This window comes from Polistes fuscatus, unplaced genomic scaffold (genome assembly GCF_010416935.1).
Source record: "Polistes fuscatus isolate 324 unplaced genomic scaffold, CU_Pfus_HIC Scaffold9, whole genome shotgun sequence".
NCBI lineage: Eukaryota > Metazoa > Arthropoda > Insecta > Hymenoptera > Vespidae > Polistes > Polistes fuscatus.
Window position 1 is genome coordinate 5,290,316 of NW_025113173.1, and position 27,068 is coordinate 5,317,383.

The window sequence follows — 27,068 nt, forward strand, 5'->3', positions numbered from 1 at the left end:
GTGCGAGGTGCCTGCGGAACGTCAGCTTGGAAGTGGTTCCGGAGGCAGTGCAACGTGGTCAGGAGGTGATTCTGCGCTGCCATTATGATCTCGAGAAGGCACCCCTTTACTCTGTCAAGTGGTACCGCGGTAGGTACGAGTTCTACCGATACTCACCGAACGAAGAACAGACCACCAAGATCTTTAATATCACTGGCATACACGTCGATGTAAGTTGTTTTCATTTTTTTAGTTTTTTCTATATATATTTATATAGACTAATGTAATTATTTGACGTATGTAACAATACGAGCTTGATTTATTTGAACACCAGATGTTCACTCGTATTGTCACTGTTGTTTGTGTTGTTACATGGTTTTAGAAGTGCTCTATTTAATCTTGAACTACTTTCTAACTTTGAGTGTCAAGTATGTTTTAAGAACGATATATACACATTCTGGTATTACATTCGTTCATATATAATAAGTACAAACATTGCAACTTTGAAATTTGTATAACACCAGCTATGCAAGTGTTCCAGTTTACTTGTCTCTCTCTATACTTTAATTAACACGGATAATAATAATACATTCATCTTTTTTGCATTTGTTTATAGATAGAATTAGAAAAATTGTCACTTTTGTTTATATATGAAACGTTTATACAAATATTTTATTTTAACTTGACTACTTTTAACAAATTTTTCTATACAGTGTTGGTTGTTCATATAACACGATACAAACGTTGTGAACTTTTGTTCATCTGACACCACATACAAGTGTCGTGTTTAATTGTTATAATATTATATATCAAGTATATTTTTAGAATAGTAAATTAACCTTTATAGTAATGGTTTTTATAAAATAATGTAGAAATTGTGAATTTTCTTTGTGTAACACCGTATACACAAATCCCATTTAACTTGACTTACTTTAATACTTCGAGTGCAAAACATTTGGAGATTAATCCTTAATCGAAATATTTTAACAATCCACGTTTAGTTTACGATTTGTGTTCGCAAATTTTTCTGGATAATCGGAGGTGAATCAAAATTTTCCTGTAAAATCTGAAATATATTTATCTTATTTTAAGAAAATCTACTGTAAAATAATATTAAAAAGAAAATGACTATTAATTCGAATATTTTAAATATTTTGATTATGATAATTAAAAAGAATTTTTTCTGAATTTTTTCTATATATTTATTAAATTCTTATTATTTTTTTATTATTAATCAAGTTATTTATTATTATTAATTTTTTATTATTAATCAATTTATTTATTAATCAAGTTTGGTGTTAGTGAAATGACTATGTTAGCTTGATTCCAATGACCTACATTATTTACTTTAATAATACTTTGTTTTTCTTTTATAAATTTCTATCCTGATAGGCTTATTTAAAAAGTTACAAAGTCATTTACGATAAAACTTTGGATGCATTCGACCTTCTGTCTTCTTCGTTGTATAATAATTTTCTTTGCATTTTACCTATTTATTATCATCAAACCTAATTTCAGCTGACATCAACTTTCATCGAACTTTATTTGAACATTTTTGTATAGCTGTTAGGAAAACACATCTTACGTTAGATTTTTTTAACAAAACGTATTCTTCTTAATAATCTTTTATCTGAACTATTAATTTTCGTTGTTTTTTCTTCCAATCAAACTCGTTTCTTCTTTTTTTCTTTAATTGATATAATAAAATGTTTGAAATTAGGTCATTAAATTCGATCAATCTATAAATACATGTGTGATCAGGTGTCACCCTAACAGTTTTTTTACTCATAACACTTTTTAAATTTCGTTTTATTGCTGCAAATCAGTTTTCATCGAGTGTAACAATACGCTCGAAAAATAATTCGTTTATGTTACGTTTCAAGAGTTTAATCACAAACTGAAATCCAATCAATCCAATTTTTTTCTTTTTTTTTTTTTTTCTTTTTTTTTATTATTTTTTCATTTAAATCATACTTAATCCGATTTCAAAACTCTCAACTGATGGTTTTGAAATTTTTAGTATTTCAGTAATCTCTCGTTTAAAACGTAAATTATTTCGAATATCTATAAAAATGTTTTGATGTAATAATAAAAAAATAAATGGAACATACAGAGAGAATTTGAAGTCATATAATAGCTGTTTAAAATATTTAATACGAACAACTTTAGTCATTTCGATAAATGAAAAACAAAAAGAAAAGATCGAACATCGAAAAAAGAAATATGATATGATAAATGAAAACTTACAATAATTAGTAAAAAAATTGAATCAGCAAGTTAATACACATTTTATTTTTTTTTCTTTCATTCTTTCATTTCTAAAATTATCGTGTAATAATAAAATTAAGTGATACTTCTAAATAATTAATTTTTAAATTTTGTAACAACGGCTATAATCGTCAAATGTTGGATTGATTTGGTCACAAATGTTGATTGAAGATGTCATTTATATTTTTGTTAAAACATTAATATTGTTATTAAAAATCAATAGTTCCAATTTAAGCCTTTACAATAATCTATTACATGACCATAAATAAGAAAAATAGAGTCGAATATAGAATAGTAAAAAATCGTTATTAATTTGACACCAATCTTCTGGTCATAATTTTGCAATTACTGCAATTACAGAGAAAAGAATATTTATAAGACGAAATAAATCTCTTTAGAGAAATCACGCTTAATTTATTTTGTCAGAAAAAAACTTGCGAATAGTATGCTTTACCATTTTTTGTATTATTTTTTCTTTCTTTATTAAGGGAATATTTTCCCTTAAATTGCTATTTCATCAAAAACACCATTTTCATTTTTCATGACAGCCAACATATTCTCTAGGCCATTCCTGCGATTAATTTTCCGAGTGTTTCTAATTTCATATTTTTCCCATATTTTTTATAGAAATTGCCAAAAGAGGTGGTCTCGTGTCAGTAAGAATATTTATTCCAACAATTGTTTTAAACTGCGTGTATAAACTATACGAGACTTTTATTATCATAAAATGATACTAAAATCTCTTACAATATAATTCAAATTGTTAAACTCATTAATTTCGCAAATATCGAAATAATGTTTGCCATAAGACAAAGACGAGCTTCGTTATTTTGAAAAAACGTTACAATAAAAATTAAAATATTTTTGGTTTCTCGAGTTATCGATACGCAAGTAAAAAAAAAAATTCAAACGAGATATCTCATAACCCAACTTCAAAACTTGTAATCCTATACAGTAGATGATTTTCGTATAACATGGGTTTCTACAGCGTGAATTTCTATAACGCGTCAAAGTTATTTCGACTATCGTTCTCATATAACGCGAATAATACAATCAAATGTGAAAATAAATATTACATTTAAAAATGAAATTCACTGTAATCGATCAGTTGATCAAAAATTCAACAAAATTGATGATACGCATACTCGACTTATAAGAGAAAATAAGCATTTAATTCAAAAATTTTGATCGATAGTATAGATCTTCCAAAATAGACTAATAATTTGACTTATTTTCGAGTCACCCTATATGTTCGTATTCAAATGCGTGAGCAATTGCGATGAATCCTGAACGTGAACGTATGATATATATATATATAGCAGTAATAAAGTCGTTCTTCCATATTTCTTGATTTATGCTTCTCGGAAGCAATGTGAAATCGACAAAGAGAGTGCGAGAGAGAGAGTGAGAGAGATAACAAAAAAGAGATAGATGGATAGAAAAGGAATAGAAGAAATATGGCCGTGCATTTATCGGGACCACGACGAATCGTTTACCACCTCGTGTACGGTGCTCGTTAACAGTACTTTTGACCTAATCGTCGATCTAATCGTCGTAAAACAATCCATTCGACCTTTCGAATCTTTTATCATCGTTTTGAAGCTTTCATCGAACAGTTTTATGTCTGTAAAATCCAAAAAAAAGTCTCATTTCGTTCCCAAAACGCTTCTGTTTTACTTTTCGTGACGTCACACAGCTCGACATTATAAAATATCATTTTATTAAACGTTATATTAATTGTTAGGTGTATTATTGGCAATTTGTTTGTCATTAGATACCTTATCGATCTATTTTCAATTGATTTCTATTCGTATTATTAATATTCTCGATTTTGTTAATTTACATTAACGTTATTTTATATATGTACAAATTTAATCTCGATATTATTGTATCTTTCATTATTATTACTAATTGTATTTACTTTGATTTATATTACTTTCTGTTATATTATCATTTATTATTATATTATTTTCTATTACATTATTTTCCTATATTAATTTTGTTCGACCAAAAGCTTGACAAAGAGAGTACAAGTATATTTCATTTTGTTTTATTAAAATAATATATTATAAAATCAATGGTCAGTATTTTCTACATTAGTCACGTAAGTTACCTTCCTCCAGTTTTGGTTATCTTTATTTAATTGCATTTCTCGAAGTGAAAGAGAAACATTTCATTTCGTTCCCAAAACATTTCTGCTTTATTTTTACGCGATAATTTCAATATAATATTTCGAATTTCTCCTCCACCATTTCCTGTCAAACAGTTTTTCTTTTGCGAACGAGAACACATCATCTAAAGCGTATATACGGTGTTCGTTATTTCCAACATTGAAGATCATCTTCCAACATGATCGCCTTTTTATTTATCCTTTTCAAAAGATATTCGTTTATGTTCGATCGCTTTGTAAGCATGGCATAGGATACGCTTTTTCCGTTTATATTTTTTTTTACCTCAATAAAGAAAAAGAAAAAGAATATTTAAATATAATACTCGAGAATTGAGTACTCTTCTATCTTCTCTCGTCTTTATTTTATATTTTGCAATTTTTTTGTAATAGAGAACATTGGGTGAAGGAAAAGATGATGCTGCTGTTTCACGTCGATATTCTTTTATCGAATAGAAACTAGATCAAACTTTATCTTGAAAACTGTTTTGTTATTCTTCGATTTCCATTTTGTGTTTTCCTCAGCTCCTTCTCTCTCTTTCTTTCTTTCTTTCTTTCTCTCTTTTGTTTGATTTATAATAAAATAGAAATCGTACGCTCCTTTTATTTCCATTCCTTTTGTTTTATCTTTTCTTACTTTGTTTTGTTTTTAGTAGAAGAAAAAAAAATAAAAAAAGAAGAATACAACTTCTCTTCTGACGTTCTTTAATCAAAAATTACAAAAACTAATGGACATTTTTTGTCCTTCTTTCTCTTATTTCGGTTAGAAACTTTCAAAACGATAATAGCGAGAGAAAGAAGGGGAAGGGGAAGGTGGGGGTTGGGTTCTTTTTGAGACAACACTAACACCAAGTTACTTTTTTCTGTTTATTTCTCTCCCGTTACGTTCCTTTTCCAGATAAAATATGAAGAATTCGTTTGTCTTATTTTCGTTTCGTTCAAAGGAACCAACCACTACTATCATTCCCATCATTTTTCTTTTCCTTTTTTCGTAACTCCTCCTTCATTTTAGCATTTTAGTTTCTTACCTTCGTTCGTTATTTGAACTTTCTCTAATTACGCATACAATCCTTTGACTGTACCGATTAAATCTTTCCTCACTGACGCTTTCCTTCTTCGTTTTCTTTGATTGTATTTCCCCCTTTCTCTCTCTCTCTCTCTCTCTCTCTTTCTTTTTCTTTTTTTATTTTTACCTTCATCTTCGCCACTTAGGCTCATCGAGTCAATTTATCCGAGTGCTAGATAATTTCTGATAAAACGTTGATTTACTCAAGTGCGCTCATTGGAACTTTAGCGAACGTTTCAAACGAATATTGAAAATAAAAACCTTATCTCTCTTTCTAATAGCTCGTTCTCTCTCTCTCTCTCTCTCTCTTTCTCTCTCATTTCCTTCGACGATAAAGAAGATATCAAACCGATAAAATGCTAATGAAACAATTCGAACAGACCTTCGATTAAATTAGTCTTCCTTACAGTATCCTCGAATATGCTTTTCGTAACTACTTCAATGAATCTGTCTTATTCTCTCTCTCTCTCTCTTTCTTTCTTTCTCTCTTTCTTTCTGTTTCTCTCTGTCTTTCTAGTTTTTTTTTTCTCTTTTTATATTCATCCTTGATTACGTTCCTTGTTATTTGAATTAAAAATAAATATAATAAAAAAAAAGGAATTGTAGATTTAACATGAATTGTATTTTTATCTCATTAAACGACGATTTCATTTGAATTGTAATTAATTTAAATTTTAACTAAGTTCGAGAATATTAAAGAGAAAATTTTCAATGAAATATAAAACATTTGTTAGTCAATCGTGCCAATCAATTAATTTAGAAATGAACGATTTCTATATATATATAATATATAATAGTATGAAAATATATTTTTATTTTAGGAAAGTATTGAGAATAGTATAGAAATTTTTTTTATATCTAATCATGTTATATAATTATTTATATTATATTTATTCATTTATATTTATTTAGATTCGTGCACATTTACCGTGAATATAATTTTTGTTTTTAATAAATTTGTACGATCTTCTTTGATTAGTCGAAATAGTTTAAATTTATTTATTGATTTATTTTCCTTTTTTTTTTAAATAATGTGTATAGAACAAATTTTATATTTAAAGATAAATATAAGCGAGCTGCAGATTAAATTTATTTTTTATTCGATTATGTTAACGAATCGATTTGATGAAGTATTACGTTTTATCATTGAAATGAAAAAAGAAAATATATTTTTACGGAGTTGTTCCATTTGTTTAAAAAAAAGGGAAACATATATGCAAAAATAAATTTTTCGACAATTTAAATGATTGACATATCAAATTGAAGGTTTCAAAAATTTGCATGAATTTTAAAACGAAAATTATTTTAGAGTACATTAAAAAGGGCAGAAAAAACAGACCGAAAGGTATCAAAGGAAACCTAAAATACTGACGAAATATTAAAATATAAATAAAATGGTAATTAAATAAATCCAAAAATATTGATAAATCAAACGACACTTCAAAAACCTGTCGAATGTTAAAAATTAAAAAAATATACGAATAAAAGGAACAAATTCAAGTTATTATTACCAACTGATATGAAAATTAGTGATACAACTTAACATTGAAATTATAAATGAAATTCCTGTATCCGTATGATGGTAATTTGATGGTGGTGGTGGTGGTGGTGGTGGCAAGTCAAGTACTACGTTCAGTACAAACCTGTCGAATATTAAAAATTAAACAAATATACGAATAAAAGAAACAGATTCAAGTTATTATTAACAACTGATATGGAAATTAGTGATACAACTTAACATTTAAATTATAAATGAAATTCCTGTATCTGTATGAAGTTGATGGTGGTGGTGGTGGCAAGTCAAGTACAAAGTTCAGTACAAACCTGTCGAATATTAAAAATTAAACAAATATACGAATAAAAGAAACAAATTCAAGTTATTATTAACAACTGATATAAAAATTAGTGATACAACTTAACATTGAAATTATAAATGAAATTCCTGTATCTGTATGAAGTTGATGGTGGTGGTACAACGTTCAGTACATTTTCAATGTGTGGTTTTCAGGCTGGGAAGTCCAACAACAACGAGGTAACGCTACACAACGTCGACTTTGCCCTCTCGGGTACGTTCAGCTGCGAAGTTACTGCAGATGCGCCAACCTTCTCCACAAACTCTGCCACGAAGAATCTTACCGTAGTGTGTAAGTACACGCTTGACAGCATTACTGAGTATCATGAAACACATACCACCCCTCTCTTCCTCTCTCTCTCTCCCTCTCTCTTTCTCCCTCTTTCCTCCCTTTTTCTCTTTCTCTTTTACTGTATCTCACTCACCCTTTAGCTTCCTCTACGACTCACTCAGAGACAACCCTTTTACCACATACCCACACTCTGTTTCTCTCTCTTTCTCTCTTTCTCTACCTCTCTTTTATCCTGCATTCGGTTTCCAAGTTTGCCTGGAGCAGTACTTGCACGTGCTTCATTCCATCGAACGCATAATCTCCTTTCCGAGTATCACTCTTCGTGTCTTCTCTCTTAGTCTTGCGATATCATTTCAGGAATATAAGAATTTGAAAGAAAGAAATAAGGATGAAGTTGATTAATAGTTTTGTATAGGTTAAATAAATGTAACACTAATGAGATTACTTCTTTTTTGTTTTTGTTTTTGTTTTTTTTTTATTGGCATGTTCTTGAATCGTTTTATTGAAAAATTATACTTCGAAAGGGTTATATACCTATCTTGTAAATGAAAAAAAAAAAAAAATTGGAATTGGTTTTGTTAAAAGAAATATATATCATTAGAGAAAGAAATATGATTTAAAAAGCTTGTATATTTATAAACATTTCATTCTGACGTATACGAATTTAACACTAGATTTACGGATAGTTTGTTCATTATTTTTTAATGACTTATAAACATCGTTTGAATGAAGGGGATTGAGTAGAGAGGATGAATTAATATTTACGTATATTTCATTACGTTATTAAAAACCGACATATGTTTTTTTAAAAAATAATATTTAAGTTTTATATATATATAGTAATCAAATTTTTAATGAGTCAAATTGGCTCAGTCCGTAAATCTAGTGTTAAACGTTAATTTAATTACGCGTGTACGAACTTTTTTTCGTTATTGAAGATTATATAAGTTATTGAAAAATTATACTTCGAAAAGAGTTTATATACGTACGTTATAAATGAAAGAAACAAATTGGAATTGGTTGAATTAAAAGAAATATATATCATTAGGGAAATAAATATAATTTAAAAAGCTTGTATATTAATAAACATTTCATTTTGTCGAATACAAATTTAAACGTTAATTTAATTACACGTGTACGAACTTTCTCTTTCTCTCTCTCTCGCTCGTTTTCGAAACCCCTTTTTGATTAGGGTCCTTTATAAAATATACGACAAATTTAGTAAGTATGAAACGTTTATCGGTTTCTTCCCACGCATTTTAGGCAAAGCTTTTAGATCAAAGCATATCGACGCGAAACAGGTTTGTGCAGCTTTGCGGTTGATCCAAATACGAGTTACGATTATGCACAAAGAAGAATACTACTTGCGTTAAAGGAAAGGAAAGGAATAGAGACGATAATCATTACCGTAATTTTCGATTCAAAACGATGAATATACTCGTGTAGATACCACGCAGTTTTAATAACTTTCAGTTTTCGATGGGTTTGTAGTTTACCAATGGGGGTAGAAGGGGGAGTTGTAGAGGGAAATGAAAGGGCACACCTAATGGACGTTTTTCGTGAACGTTTCGTGTTTTTCACCAATGTTTCGTTGAAGCTGTTTTCGGGGCTTTCGTTCCATGCTTTTGCTTTTACCTACTACCTCGAGGAAATTCAAACGGAAGCTTTTTCTGTTTGGCATGGAAAATCGTTACGTTTTTTTTTCTCTCCACCCACACACACCCCCACCCGCCCCCACCTATCCACCAAAGCGATATATCATTGTTGTTCGAATTTTTGTTTTATTTTTTTGTTTTGTTTGTTTGTTTGTTCGTTTGTTAGAGGTGGGTGGAAGAGTCGTACAATTTGTGTATCAGTTACGTGCCAAATTTAAAAGTATTTAGAATGCAATATGAGTACGGTTAGTAAATTTGAGAAGTTATACTTTGAAACGTACGTTTTATTTTTATCTTTTTTTTTTTCTTTTTCTTTTATGAAATTGTAAAATGTAGCAGAAGATATTTTGAAAAATGTTGAGTTGATGTTTGAGTTAGTGTAATTTGGTCGGAAATTAATATTTATTTTTCTTAGGTTTTCGGTAAAGGGAAACTATGGAACTTGTGGGATTTATTTAGACAGTTGGTAGGGCTAGAATAGGACCTGTAGGAAACAAGTAAGTTTAATTGAAGACAAGGGATCTATGGGATGGAGAATTCTAGATTTAACAGGTGTTACTAATTCTAAGATTATTATTATACTTATTACTATTATTATTAGTATCATATATTATTATTATTATTGTCATATAAAATAAATCTGTGTTTAATTATTATATAATATAAAAAAATTATTTCTGTGTATTTGTGAGCATTTTTATTTTCCAAATATATTTCATACTTTATTTATATTTCATACTTTTCAAATATAATAGTTAAAAAAGCATTTATATGGAACATTACATTTTCCATTACGATTCTAACAATTACAATAATAATAATAATAATAATAATAATAATAATAATAATAATAATAATAATAATAATAATAATAATAATTGTGATAATAGTATGCTGATTATAATAACAAATAAAACAGAAAGAATAACACGAAATAGAATGTATAAGTATAGTTTTAAAAAACATTTAAAATTAATATATAATTAAAAAAAATTATTAAACAAAAAAATTAGATTTAAAAGCTGAAATATCAATTAAAATATATCTCCATCGAATAAAATGTTTTAAGTGTTCGAAAAAAGTCACTTAAGATCATCTTTTACAGATTTATCTTTACACTTACATTAGTTAATATATATATATATATATATGTACGTATGCACACACACATACATATATATATATAAGTATAAGTCCTTTATAAAGCGCACGTGTCTACTTTAACTCGGTCACAAGTACCTGAAGCGGGAAAAAGAGACTCTCAAGGCAGTAAAACATTCGTTCACCAGAGTCACACAGATCTCTCATGAGAATTCGTTAAGTGATCGCGTGACTAACGATACCTTGACTACTTTCTAGAATTCTACTTGAAAAACTAACCGAATGAAGTCGGTCTCTTGTCATGGTGTATTATTTTAAATAGAGGATGAGTTCACAAAATTCTATTTTTAGGAGGATATTTCATGTCACGGGTAGTGGGGGGTGTCAGTGGGTATCAAATTGTGTATGAAAATTTTGTGCGAATTTGTGAACATATATTTTCTTTATAATATGTAGTAAATAAATTATATATAAATAGTAAATAATAATATAGTAAATAATAATAATAGTAAATAATAGTAAATAAATTATATATATATATAGAAAAAAATTTATATATAGTAAAACAAGTTTTTTTTTTATTTCTTTCTTTTTTGTATTTTGTATTTAGCCTATTTCGAATGATTGAAAATTGTTTCGTCATAGACGTTTAGTTTCTTATTAATAATATGATTTTAAACTTACTGGTTTTACTTCATTTTTTTCCGTCATCTAATCGACTTTTTCATCGATTGGTCGAACTATAACAAGGTTTATCTTGAAGATCGAAATTTTTCAGATTGAAAACGCTCGTACCAGTTTTCTACTACGCATACTAATATACACCGCATTGCGAATCTAATTTTTTTTTTTTTAGCAAATACTCGTATTCTTTTATTTTATTATTTATTTATTCATGCTGTTTTCTACTTGATGGTTCAAATTTTATCTTGTATATTATTGTTATATAATTGTACATAATACATCATAATGATATCAACTATCACAGTTTATTTATTTTTTAATCAGAAAAATATCATTTGATGTAAAAATATGTTTTAACGTATACTGAAAATATTAAACGTAGCAGAGAACATGTTCAAAATATTAATAGGCATTTCTGAATAACCTAATATTTCCTATTTTATATAAATATTTGTTTAAGTAATTATAAAAAAATTTGTAGATTGATGTTTAAAATATTTATCAGTATTTATCTTATATATTTAGTGTGTCCCAAAAATGTATATTCAGAAACAAAAAAAAAACGTTAACGAGATATGATTTAAATCTCTTAATTACACATACTTCAAAATTATGTCAAGTATAGTGTACAATTATTTATTAATAGATGCAACTATATTTACTCATAATTTGATAATAAATCAATCAATCGAGTTGTGAATCGTGGTAGTTCAAATAGACTGACAAAATGTAATATAGTTTGTGAGTAGGTCAAATTAACTTGATAGAAAAAAAGAGAAGAAAAATCTATGATTTAAATTTTTTAATTACACATACTTCAAAATTATGTCGAGTGTAGTGTACAGCTATTTATTAATAGATGCAACTGTATTTACTCATAATTTGATAATAAATCAATCAATCGAATTGTGTATCGTGGTAGGTCAAATTCACTTGAGACAGAAAAAGAAAAAGAAAAATCTATGATTTAAATTTTTTAATTACACATACTTCAAAATTATGTTGAGTACAGTGTACAACTATTTATTAACAAGTGCAACTATATTTACTCATAATTTGATAATAAATCAATCAATCGTGTTGTGAATCGTGGTAGTTCAAATAGACTGACAAAATGTAATATAGTTTGTGAATAGGTCAAATTCACTGACAGAAAAAAGAAAAAGAGAAAAAGAGAAAGAAAAAGAAGAAAAAGAGAAAGAAAAATCTATCATAAGACTACCCCTCTCTCTCTCTTTCGATTTTGCGATATTAAAAACTATAAAGAACATTTGACGAGAAAAGATGTAGAGTCCTACTTGGTCGTGGTTACTTTCGTCACATCCGGTATATATCTACCTAGGATATATAGATGTAATGCTAGTGCGGTTTCTCCACCCCCAACTTGGGGGAATAACCGCGAGGTAGCAATTTTCCAATATATCCGTCGAGTTCTCTTCAAAGGTTCTCATGCAGTCTCTCTCTCTCTCTCTGTCTCCTTCTCTTTCTCTCTCTCTTTAACTCTATCTATCCTTTCTCATATGTTTCTCGTCGAAAACGACAGACAACTCCTTCGCTTCTCACCCAGCCCCCTCCCTCGTCTTTCGAAGATTCGCACGGATGTTGCCGTCGTCTTTTCGAAGTCACCTGCGAGAAATCGAAATCCAGTTTTGCCCTCGATCCAATACGAGAAAAAGAAAAAAAAAAAAAAGAAAAAAAACAAGAAAGAAAGAAAGGAAGGAAGGAAGGAAGATAGAAAAAGAATAAAGTGAAGTAGATAGTAGAGTGGTGGTGTGTTAGTGGCAGGGTTTGGGGTGGGGTTAGTTGAGATGGGGTGGGGGTGGTGTTTGAGAGAGTGAGAGAGAGGAGGAGAGAAGTGGAGGGGATGAGTTTGCACGTGCACCTACATATGAATTCGTTGCTCGAAGCTTCGAGCGTATAAGCGAAGCGTGGGTGGGGTGGGGTGGGTGAGTGAGCTTGCGGAGAGAATAAGATAGGATAGGAATAGAAGAGGAGGAGGAGGGGGAGGAGGGAATGCCCGAACGCTATAAAATGAATCCTTTCGATAAAACTCGTTCTTCCATTTTTCTTTTGATCAGTGACTTTGCAGACAATCGCCGCGGAAAACGAGCGCGAGAAAAACCTACGCGTATATTTTTCTCGATCTCCTTCTATTTTCTCTTCCCCCCTCTCCCTCTTTTTTTTAAGTCTCCTCTTCTCTTCTCTTTCTCTTTCTCTTTCTCTTCACTTTTCTTTTCGCGAATTCGCGATTCCGCACCAGCTACACGTGTGGGTGCATTCTGTGCACTGCATTGTGTGTGCATTCTGTGCACCGCAATGTGTGCACTGTGCACTCGATTTCAACACGCTACGAGAGAGAGAGAGAGAGAGAAACTCCTTTCCCCAAGAATGAACTTTACGATCGGATAGATTTTTGTTTCCTTTTTTTTTCTACTCTTTCCTTCTTATTGTTTCTTTTTCTTTCTTCCTTTCTTTGTTTCTTTGTTTCTTTCCTTCTTTACGCTTAGTCCAGCCACTACTACTCGACTACTACTCGACTACTACTCGACTACTATCGAAACCCCAACGTCGCCATCGCGTTTTACGAGTTTCAACCGAACGTTCCATCGTATAATACCCATAGTCAGACCTATCGACGAAACTTTGGAAAATTCTACTATTTATGACAGTTCTAGGTTTGTGTGTCTCAACTTAAACCAACCAATCCCCTTCTTCCCAGCATCAACTACCCCTACCCCTGCTCGACTAATGTTTCCTACCCTTTCTTCTTCTTATTTACTCTTAATGTTTGTTCACGTTATGTGTTTTGTAATATAAAGCTTTGTATAACTCGAAAATTTTCTTCTTCTGTACCACAACTGTTTGGTATTTTCTACGAAATATTGTTTCCTATTTCTTTTTTTTGATATCTGCATTGTGAAATATAATATTCGTTATTTTATAACTTTTACGAGAAAGAGAGAGAGAGAGAGGGAGAGTTTAATCGTACGAGACAAATATTTTCCATTACGAATTGAAAATCAAAGCAGCGTAGTTTGTTTTTTTTTATTTTTTTATTTTTTAATGTTATTTATATAGAAGGTTTAATTTGTTTGTAATTTTAATAATTTAATTCGTAGCATTTTGATTTGAACTCCAATGAAATTTTATATTTTGTGATCCTTTTTTTTTTTCTTTCTTCGTACGAGTGAAAATGAGAAGGGGAAAGGAAAATCGTGAATTTGATCGCACAATACAGGTGCATACGAATCAATCATACAAAATTTCATTTGGATTGGAGTAAAATGGTAGAGGACGGGGGAGGGGGAGGGGGAGAGTAGGAGTAACTGAAATTAACGAGTATCCCCGAATACCAGGGGGTCGAGTTTAAATCATGAAAGTTTGTGTCAGCGTCATAAACATTTTCGAGCAGCCAATATTTCGAGACCCCGATTTCAGATTAAGAACATCATTTTTCCCGTCCCGATCTTGTATTTAAACTTTTAAGAGTTGTGTGATTCGATAGTTTTAAACAAATGTGAAAAATCTTTTTATTCGAGGAATTCCGAATCACAAATTGGCTCCTGAAAATAGTTGAATATGTTAACGAGTCGACAAACTTTTAGTACCACGATTCGATTCGAAATAAACTTGTTCAATTCCAAAGAGTAGTCAAAATTAAAGCATTTATATTCAATTTTAAACATAAAAATCAAAATAAAACGGAATTTTATATTACCCTAATTGAATTTAATTTAATTTAAATTAATTGAATTTTTCGACAGGACTACTCAAACGTACTGCATTTTTCAAATCGAATAACCTAATTTTGTTTTCCCTTGAACTGCATTTCGTAATAATAAAAAAAAGTAAAAATATAACGTAAATACTGAGACCTTGATTTTCCATTTCTGATACGATGCTAGAAAAAAAAAAAAAACTATTTAACCGAGGAAAACACGAAAGAAGGTTCGATATCACGTAGGAAATGTCTATTACTAGAATATCAAATAATTTTGAGGTTTTATATGCAAGGTTGGGTTTTTCTAACGAGAAATTTCTTTGCATAAAACTAAATGACTTTTTCGATTAGCCAATAATTTGCGAGTGAATGTTTTGTGAATTGAAAAAAACTGGTGTTTGTACTTATGTACGCACGTAAAAAGTTATACTTCTTTGCCGTACCAAAACGAATATAACCTCAATAACCTCAAAAATAACTTCAAAAAAAAACTTCAAAGAAAAAAATAACTTAAAAAAAAATAATTATTATTATATATATATAAGAAAGAATAAAAAAAAGAAAAAGAAAATATCAAAATATAGATATCAGTCCACACTAAATATAAGAGAGATATATCGAATTACTTCACGCGTCAACAGCTATGGCGCGGTTACAGCATTAGTTCTTGCTCGATCATTTAAGTAAAGCAGCGCTGAGTACGATTAGTATTTGGATGGGTGACCCGCTTGAGAAAAAAGGGGAAGAAGAAGAAAGACAACTTCATGCTGTATACTTGAAATCGCTTTGCCACGCGTCGTAAATACCGACAAACTTCATGGTGTCGTTTTTCCAGACGCTCGGAACAAAATCACTCCCCATTACATTTTCCCTAACGCGCCAAAAGTGTAACTTCAAAAAATTTGTAAAATTTTATTATAAAGTATAAAATTACATGTTTATTATTTAAGGATCGATATTAAATTTCTGCGAATCCGTTTAACGACGACAATTTACGGAAGAGTAAAGCTAAATGATTAGGGTGCATTGTGACAAGTACCATCCAGTGTTATAGAATACACTTTCAGCATTGTTTTCTCGTGATAGCTCGTGCTTTATGTTCGAGACAGTGGCAAATCGTGGGCAAAAGTTTACTTCTGTTTCTATCTATAGACAGATTTCAAGGGGTGGAAAATGAATACGTTTCATGGGTTTTCGTAGAACTAGCTACTGTACACACAATTGCAATCTAGAAAATTTATAATAATTTTTTGTGTCTACTTAACGCTTTGTCGAATCAAATATATTATTATTGTGGTTTCATTGTTTCACATGTAAAAATTAATTAGAAAATATCGAACATTTTTGAAGTAATTTTATTTAATTTCAATTGAATTATTAGACTTAAATATATTCGCATAGTTAAAATATATAACAGAATTAATATGTATTGTATTATTATACGTAATGGTTAACTTCCTAGTTTAGAAGAAATTTTTGCATGAAGTACTTTAATTAAGAAACTCAGAAACAGATGTCCGAATGTAAAACTTTTTCTTTGATCTATTTTATATTTTCATTTTACGTAATCTTGAGAATTTAATAAAACAAATAGTATTACAACTTGCGAACTAGATGATTTAAGTTTGTTAATCTTAATATTTTAATTTTAATTATTTAATATTTATAAATCAAAATATTCATTAAAATGACACACATTTTTATATAATTTTTATCGTGGAATAAATACTCTACTAATAACATCTCGCATTATTTTTGTTAAACTACTTTTTTTTAAACTTTTTTTTTAAATTTAAAAAAAAAACAGAAAATCGTTTATTTCGAAATTCTTAAGTTAGTAAGAGAAAGACGGGTTCTGACATTAATCAACTCGACAAGATGACAAGAAAGATTATAATGAATTTAAAAAAAAAAATTAATAATGTCGACGTCTATTTTTTTCTAAAGTGTGTTCGTAGAGAAGAAGAAAAAAAAACAAAAAAAAAATGGAAAAAAAAAAGAAAGGAATGTAAAAACTTATTCTCGTTAGTGGGAAAGATATACAAGAGGAAAAGTCGAGTGAATTTTCTTTTACATAATTTCCGAACGTGCGACAAGAAGTTGGGGGACACTTTTCGAGAATGTAATCAGACTTTTGAATAAATAAAAGTTCTATATATATATATACATACAGAATAACGCAAAGTAGATAATACAATGAAAATGATAAATATTCATGAATTTCGCATAAAAAGGAAGAAAAAAAAACAAAAAACCAATGAAATTTCATGATTATTTTCATCCAATGCGAAATAATACATTTACGTTTTCATATAATAAACGTTGATAATTGTTAATAGAATTGAATGAATAAAAATTAGTCATTAGATGAGTGAACAAAAAGTCATAGTCGTTCGAATGTTGCATAAGCAAAACTAGGAATTATTTCAATTAAAAATAGAATTGATCGAAGAGATGCTGCGGATTGACTGGTTACGGATCGAACAATAAAATCATTGGAAATAACCCTGGAAAATTTTCACGCGAGTGGTGATGGGTGGTGGGTGGTGGTGGGGGGGTGGCTTTTGCATGTATGTGTTGGTTCGGTGCCTATTTAAATTTGCGGATAGAGTTGGGTGGGTCACGCTCTTGCATCCGACCAATAATACGTCGTTCAACAAGAACGAATTTGTTCGGGCTGAAATACTTTTAAAGCGGTGCAAATTAGCTGTGCCGTAAAAACGTCGCAATCGAATCGTACGTAAAATTCGGGTAAATTCGTTTATGCGAGTTAAAGCGAATTGCCATTCTAAAACGCGCGTTTCCCCCATTGGTTAAAATACATTCACGTACTATCGACGATCTATAAATATTTTTTTGCCGACCTATTATCTATTTCAAATGTTACCAAATGTCACGGTATTAGTGAAATACTGATATAAACGATATTTATATATATATATTTATTATACTAATGATTGTTAGCTTGAAATATTTTCGTATCAATGCACACACGTATTTTATTATCCCTCCAATTCCTTTTTTTTTTATTATTATTATTTTATAAATATAGATTTGTATATATATTTTCGTACACATTGTTTCGGGTTAAAAAACAGGTCACCTAAATATTTGCGTTAATACGAATAATGTTTTTTCTCTCTGTTTCGTTTCATTTGAAAATTATTTTCAAACACGAGGAATCCTCCGATGATATCGATATTTATTTTATAAATTAAAAAGTATTTTTTTGTAATATATTTTATCTAAATTATAATATTAAGTTGTTTCGGAAAGTAATTCCTCCTTTTTTTCTTTCTTTTTCTTTTTAAATGGCAAATAAAAGAATATTTTTGTTATAATTAGTATCCAGATTTTTCTCTCAGCTATTTCTCGCGTTGTTATACGACGATTAACATTCATCAGTGTTCTTTTTCTTTTTTTTTTGTCGTTATCTGTTTCAACTGTACGATCTGATCCTGGTGCATCTTTTAAATTGAAATTATCAGAATGAGATATCGAAAACCAATTTCGACACCGGTTTTCACTTAACGTATCCTCCCCATAAACGGCACATAATTTTCTTCTATCTGCATTATATTACCCATACGGTAATAAAAAAAAAGAAAAAAAAAAGTAAAAATACGACGAAAATGCTGATTTTCCCCATTTCTGATGTTATGACAAAAAAAGAAAGAAGAAACATCATTAGGTTTAAAATCACGTAGAAAATATCTATTACTTAAAACGTAAAATGATTTTCTAAAATTTTTAACAGAAATAATTTAGTGATATCGATAAATGTGATTAAACTTTGCTGAAAAATAAAATTTGAAATAAAATCTTCCAACGAAAAATTGGAATTACTTTTCACTATAACGTAAACAATAATAATAAATGATATTTTTTATATAAAAATGAAAACATTCTGATGTATTTTTAATGAAAATATTCGACCCTCGTATATAAAAAAAGCAATCGAACGGATAAAATTGCATTGATGAATTTCGAATAACATAAAATAGAAAAAATTTTCAATGAATTGGCATGAATCGTAGTATATCCATTTGGATGATTTTTTTTATTAGCGTTTTTGAATTGAAGCGAAAAGAATCTTTCGTGGCACGGTCTCTGAAACGTTCTTCTACGTTGCTGGAGATATGAATTTCATATTTTACGATAATACCGTCGGATGTTCTCAAGGTAAACGAATCTCTTCTCGGAGAAGTTTTCTCAGAGTTACGAGAAAAATCGTAGCTGCATGTCAATTTTCTTCGAATACTGTCCTTCTCTCTCTCTCTCCCTCTCTCTCTTTCTCTCTTTTTCTTTTTCTCTTTTTCTCTGTGATATCGACTTTCCAACGATCCCAATGGATAAAGGATACCCGAGAGATACGAAAGAACGAGTGTGCATGGGTGCGAAATCAAATTTTTAATCAAATTGGAATCCCGATTAACAGGGGCGTGAACTAAAAGGAGAGAAAAAGTGAATGAAAAAGAGACAAAGAATCCGTTCGATTTCTTAGAAAAAAAAAAGAAGAAAGAAAAAAGATGAAATGAAAGAAAAGGAAAGCAAATTATTGTATAAAAGAAACAAGAACAAATTTGATACAAGGATAGATCGATACTGTTTCATTTTCCTGACAGTGTTTATTTATATTATTGAAGTTATATTGAAGTTATACTTCTTTTGGCGCATTGGGGAAAATGTAATGGGGAGTGATTTTGTTCCGAGCGTCTGGAAAAAACGACACCATGAAGTTTGTCGGTATTTACAACGCGCGGCAAAGATTTCAAGTATACGGCATGAAGTTGTCTTCTCTTCTTTTCCCCTTTTTTCTCAAGCGGGTCACCCATCCAAATACTAATCGTACTCAGCGCTGCTTGACTTAAATGATCGAGCGAAAACTAATGCTGTAACCGCGCCATGGCTGTTGACGCGTGTAGTAATTCGATATATCTCTCTTATATTTAGTGTGGACTGATATCTATATTTTGATATTTTCTTTTTCTTTTTTTTATTCTTTTTATATATATATAAAATAATAATATTTTTTTTTTTAAGTTATTTTTTTTCTTTGAAGTTTTTTTGAAGTTATTTTGAGGTTATTGAGGTTATATTCGTTTTGGTACGGCAAAGAAGTATAACTTCTTACGTGCGTACATAAGTATTATTATTATTATTTATATATATATTTAATTAATTTGTCATTATTCATTCTTTCGATTACATTGAAATCAATATTTTTTGATTCGCATATATAGTTCAATTAGAACAAACATAATTGAAATGATATATTTTATATTAATATTAAAACAATAGTTATTAATTATAAGAATTAATTTTATTCGACAGTCAAGGTATAACTCGTTACATTTTCATTTCGTCATATAATCATTGTTTCATTTATTTTTCATTAAACAATTTATTTGATATTATCATTAAATATTTCATTATTCATTAAACAAAAATTATGCAACAATTTAAAATCTTGGAAACATATATTATAATTTGTCTTCAATATTTCTTACGATTTTAATATAAAGATGAATAATAGAAAATAATAGAATAAATAAGTAAAATAAATTAAATAATATAATCAAAAATATACACAAAATATGTGACATCTTAATAGAAATATTTACTTTTAATGAAATAGTACAAGGTATCATCATTTTCACTTTAGACGATTTTTTTCCCCATTAGAAAAAAGTTTCTCTATTCGATTGTACGGGAGATACTTAAATTTTCCAGAAAAAATAATAGAACATTGATGTTCTCTTGTACTCGAATCTACAATAAAAAAAAAAAAAGAAAAGTACTCTCAAACTTTCCAACAATTCGTTCTCGATAATAAAACCTTTCGAGAAACGTGGGTGGACCGTTACCAAATCGAACGACCGATTATCTTTGCTGCGAATCAATTTTTATTTGCACTTTATCTATTCTTTTTTTACGTAGGACTTACTCATTCGTGTTGTAATAATAAAAAATAAAGTACAGTAAAAAAGAAAAAAGAAAAAACTTGTTAAAATAGAATTTTTTTCTAAAAATAAGATAAAGATAGATATAAATAGAGAAAAGGATAGATAGATAGATAGAAAGAAAGAAAGATAGAATAAACGAATGAATAGAAAGGAAGAAAGAGAAAAAGTGAGAAAAGTGCATAACGTTTGTTGAACCGACTTTAAAACGATTTCACTTGGTATATTTCGATGCATGTGAAAATAGTAGATGTACGATGGGGTTAGGTGGGGAGGGGTGGGGTGGGAGAGGTAGGGAGAGAGGAGGGTGGTGGGGGGGAAGGGTTTCCATTAGCTCGGCGAATCGCACGCTATTCTTTGATATCGAAAAATGTATGGGCATCGGGTCCTTTCTGGCATATGAAGGGGGAAGATGGGTGAGTAGAGTGAGAGAGGAGAGGGGGAAGGAAAGTAGGGGAGAAAAAAAAATTCCATTTCCATCGTTCGAAATGGATCGTCGTCGTAGTCGTCGTCGTTGTCCGTGTGCTCTTTCGTGCGAGAAGTAGCATATCGTAGATACGATCGATCCTAAGCTCGACTCAAACTCGATTCCGATGGAACCTATCCGATGTAACTGGTATTCGATTAATCGTACTATCGTAAAGCGAATCAGCTCTTTATCGTATCCCTAGGCCAAATCTATGGGAGTTTGCAATCATATCCTTTAGTTTGCATATCTTCTAATATCGTATCTAATAGCAAGTAGAGAGAGAGGGGGGCGGAGAGAGAGAGAGAGAGAGAGAGAGAAAGGCGTAATACGAAATGATCGTTAGGGTGATTAATGATAATATAGATAGCAATAATGTTTCATTAAACTCTAATAGAACTTGGTTTATTATAGATACTTTATATTAACAATAAATTTATTCACAACGTGTCCTCTTTCTATTTTTATTGTATAATAATATATAATGTGTAATATATATTCAATACATATTTTATATATTATATAATATTATTATAGATACTTTTATATTAACAATAAATTTATTCAATGTGTTCTCTTTCTATTTTTATTGTATAATAATATATAATGTGTAATATATATTCAATACATATTTTATATAATATTATATAATATTATTGTAGATACTTTATATTTAAAGAAAATTTATTCAACGTTTTCTCTCTCTATTTTTATTGTATAATATAATAATATATAATATATAATATATATAATATATATATTCAATACATATATTTTATATAATATTATATAATATTATTATAGATATTTTTATATTTAAAAAAAATTTATTCAACGTATTCTTTTTCTATTTTCATTGTATAATAATATATAATATATAATAATAGTATTTTAGAAAATAATGAATTTTGATTGTTGTCATTATTACTTTTCATTTTATCGATTCAAATCAATTTTCTATGAAAAGTTTTTCACTCATAGCTCACATTTTTTAAGAGATCGGCGTTGCACGACTTTGATGATCTGATTGAAATTACTTTTTCTAACGTGACTTCGTCATTGATTAATTAGTTTTTAATGTATTTTAATTGAAAAGAAATTTAGGAAAAATAATAATTAAATTAATTGTTAAATAAAACAAGGTCATGGTATTCCCCTCTTTGTCTATCTTTAGGATTCTCTTTCTTTCAGAATTTATTTTCATTCTTACATGTCAACAGAGAACATATTAAATTGAAAAATCTTTCTCATAAAATATAAACATTTAATTTATTATAAAAAAAATAAATAAGAAAAATAAAACGCGTATTGATTAATGCACTTTGATTATTTCTCGATATAATATTCATATAATTTTGAATAGATAGTTTAAATTTCCAAATAAATCGCTTTGCATGACTTTAATAATCTGATTGGAATTAGTTTTTTCAACGTGACTTTGTCATTGACTAATTATTAGGTGTTGGAATTAATTCGTATCGTTTCACGAGAAATAGCGTAGGTGTTACAGTATTCTGTTTTTATGTTCAGAAACAAATTTATAATAAATCTTTTATTATTAGGTGTTATTTTTACGACACATCTTATTATTCAATTGTTAATAACAACAAGTTGCAATTATTTAAATATGTCAAAATTTGTGCCTTATAAAGTGTCTTTACGTGGAATTTTACTCCATCATTTTAATATGGATTTAATGTATTTTAATTAAAAAGAAATTTAAGAAAAATAATAATTAAATTAATTGTTAAATAAAACAAGGTCATGGTATTCCCCTCTTTGTCTATTTCTAGGATTCTTTTTCTTTCAGAATTTATTTTCATCCTTACATGTCAACAGAGAACATATTAAATAGAAAAATCTTTCTCACAAAATATAAATATTTAATTTATTATAAAAAAAATAAATAAGAAAAATAAACGCGTATTGATTATTGCAATTTGATTATTTCTCAATATAATATTCATATAATTCTGAATAGATCGTTGTATCATAGAGAGAAGAGGATCCACTTAACATTGTTTGCCTATTACATTCGAGTACACACACACTTAAACCTTCACATATACATATACATCTAGATAGATATATACATGTAGGTAATTCACGTGCCACCGCAAACGAGAAGAGGTAGAAGTGATGTTAGGTGGGACTTGCTTTTTCCATCATCTTCTAAGAGTGCCGATGGTGCTACGTACGCATAAGTTAGCACACGGTAGGGGTACCTTATACGAAACAGCTAACCTAACAGGTTTCTTAGTGCCACCCGAATATTGGATAAGTTCTCCTAGCAAGGTGGAAAGTGCCATGGGGATTACAGTGTTTGCTACCCTAACCGAGAAGACTCTCTGCAACCGGCGGGATATTCTAAGCGACAATAAGTGCGAGATTTAAGAGCACGTGTGCCTGAGAATGAAACAGACAAAATGATACAGATATTAATAGTATAATAACATACTACAACGATTTTACTATGGAAAATTTTAAATCTTAAATATTTTAATTTGCATTTCTTTCCAATATTGTTTCTAATATTTAAACAGTTATATATAATGTAACAGTATATATAATGTAACTTTATAATATATATTTTAAATATATAATAATTATATTATAAAGTTAATAAAAATAACATTAATGCTTAATTCAGTCTAATGAAATAATTTATTATTATTAATAATAAATACATACAAGATTTATTATAAACGCGTTTCATACTTCTTGTAATATATATACAATTTTAAGAGTATATGTGTACATGAAAGAGGAAAATACAAACACAAGAGAAAGAAAGAAATAAAGATATTAAATTTATGTACCGATGAAACATACAAATAATTTGGAACATGAATGCAATTGATAATAATTTTGAGCATGAATGTGATGAGATAATAATTTTGAGCATGATGTGATTAGATAATAGTTTTGAGCATGAATGTGATTGGATAATAATTTTGAGCATGAATGTGATGAATAATAATTTTGAGCATGAATGTGATTGATAATAATTTTGATTATCATTTCAGCTTTACCAGAAGGCAAACCCTTTATCGTATCCGATCGTGAACGTTACGATCCTGGTGATACTCTACGAGCTAATTGTACTTACCAGCATCAAGACAACGGCACTTCTGTCATTCACTCTTAATAACAGTCCGGTGAGTAATAACTTATTTTCCATGATCTACATAAGAAAAAGTTTCTTCTTCCTTGATTTAAGTTACATGATTATATAAGTTATCGGTGTAGCTTTGGAAAAGTATGATTGGTTTTATCTTTCTGATGAAAGTTTTTCTACTTGTTCAGAGGTTCAAGTAGAACGGGAAACTATATATAAGAATAATATAACGATGTTGTGTCATAATTTATAAGACATTTAATAAAAGATACCTTAATATAAGTTAAGAAAATTACAAACGGAAAACAAAACTTTCCTTTTTGCTAAAATAACAGTTGAATGTGTACACAGTGTGTCCTAAAAAAATTCGGACAACGCGATATATGATTTAACTTATGATTTCATATTTCGGTTGTTTGCAAAGAAATCATTCTGGTTATTGTTTTTACCGATGGATCTTTTATTAATTTTGATAACCGTAAAAAAAAGAATATATTTTAAACATTATTTTCTATATTGCATATTAAAATTATTCAATGAAATAATGTCATAAATATTTGTCATCAAAATATTCGAATTACGTTTCATTTGTCAGAGATATTTAATGTAATTTAATAAACAATAATATTAATATTTTGTTTTTAAAAGAAATAAAATTCTAAAAATCTTTACATCCCATTTACATTTATTTATATAATCTTTCTTTTTTTTTAATTTTATTTCGTCACACTAGTCTCCAAATATTTTCATTACCCTAAAATTAACAATTATATTTTAAATTTCATTAAACAATCAAAAAACAAACAAAATAACTAATAAATAACAAACTTTTTTTTCGCCATGACGAGTTATACTCGTATAATCACAGCTGACTGATTATATAAAATTTAATATATTATACCTAAAATTTTTAAATAAATTATAAGATTACTATAATAAATTATATTAATCTTTATACCAAGATTAATAAATAACCTAATTCTAAAAGAAATATAACTAGCAATAGTTGCATCATAAACAAACAAAATACGAAACTAAAAATTCATCATATTTTAGTATTGAAATATTTTTAGAAGTTACACAGTATAAACCCAAGTGGTTCGAGGGGAAAAAATGTAGTTCATATATTTCGTTCTCTATTGGCTGAAATGAAGTATGAAAATCATCTCTTTCCTTTTTTTCTTTTTCTTTTTCGAAATTCGGTTAATAGGGCAAACGAATATGGAAGGGAGGCGGGGAAGGGTAGAGGAATGGGTAGAAGAAGGGATAGGGCAGGGGGTGGGGGAGGGGAATAGGAAAAAAAAATAGATGGAGGAAATTCCACGGAGATTGATTCGTTCGCAGATGAATGCTTTCGCGTGAGTCTCTCGTTCTATCTGCTTCGAACGGAAACGTTGAGATCTTCTTCTCTTCTTCTTCTTCTTCTTCTTCTTCTTCGTTACCATTCGATTATCGATTTTCGATAAGCGAGAGTGTAATATTTCGAAAGCGAAAGAACATTAATCTTGATCGTTCTTGTATGAAACGTCCAGTTTACGTTTTACTTAAATTTCGAACTTTTTCACGAAAATACTATTTTCCTGTAGAAATAATAATAATGATAATAAAAAAAAACGACCATTTTCTTAAGTTTACGTTACGAAAATTAGTGAAACTTAAAATTGAAAAATTAGTTTTATCGTGAAAAAAATTGAAGTTGATTTTATCGTGAAAGATATCAATCAAATTATTGTAACATGATGTTATTGAAGTTTTGATATTGTTTATCTAAATGATGAAGCTTTTCATTATGGTACACACACAAAGTGTCTTTTTTTAAATGATATGATTTAATATCTACGATCGTATTGATATTTTATAATATTGTTTCAAATATAAATTTCTATGTTTTTTGATGACAGAAAAGTTAATTTTAATTGCATATTGGAGATGCTATTGTGAAGATTAACTGAACATGACTTTAATGTGGTAATCTGTGATTAATAATAATATTGATCAATCAATTTTTGTAGAATACTCGTTTATAGTTTGTACATCTTTAAAATTGCACACACAATCATTCCTATTTTTAATTTTTATTAATTAAAGATTTGTTCATAGAATATACAACATTGTTATTGTAATATTGTTTAGCTTCGAGCTACTAAAAAAAAAAAGTTTATTAAATATTAATACAAAGTTAGATTGTAAATACTCGTAGATTCGAATAAATAAAATTAAACTTAAAATATCGATTCCCATATAAAAAAAAAGTTTATATATTTTGTATATCTTAATAATTGAGCATTTATTAAAATTGCAATACAAATTAAATTACCCTTTTTCAAAAGCCATCAAATTCATTTTGAACAATATTATTTACGAAATTACTAGGATGAGAAATGTTAGACCATATTATTTAAAATGAGTACTCGTTAGATCGTATGAACAAAAATTAGGCTTAAAAATCGATTCCCATATAAAAAGAAATAACAATCTATGGTTTGTTTCTATCTTTATAATCGAACATTTATTAAAATTTTAATATCAATTAAATTACCCTCTTCTTGAAAACCAGCAAATTCAGTTTAAGCAATATTATTACGGTAACTAATAGAATAAAAAATGTTGGACTATTATGTAAAATTATTACTCGTTAGATTCGTATAAATAAATTAAGCTTAAAAATCGATTCCCATATAAAAAAAAAAATTTATATAATTTTCATATCTTAATAATCGAACATTTATTAATTAT

At 28.7% G+C, this 27,068-nt stretch overlaps 1 protein-coding gene across 1 annotated transcript; it reads left to right on the forward strand.

Annotated features, from left to right (window-relative positions):
- On the forward strand, positions 1-24,362 carry LOC122525736 (the record flags this gene model as incomplete). Its single annotated transcript, XM_043648663.1, is given in 3 exon segments — positions 1-209; positions 7,489-7,624; positions 24,241-24,362. Coding segments are annotated over 3 exon segments (467 nt in total), but the record flags the coding sequence as incomplete, so codon positions are not given.
- Between the last annotated feature and the right edge of the window lie 2,706 nt (positions 24,363-27,068).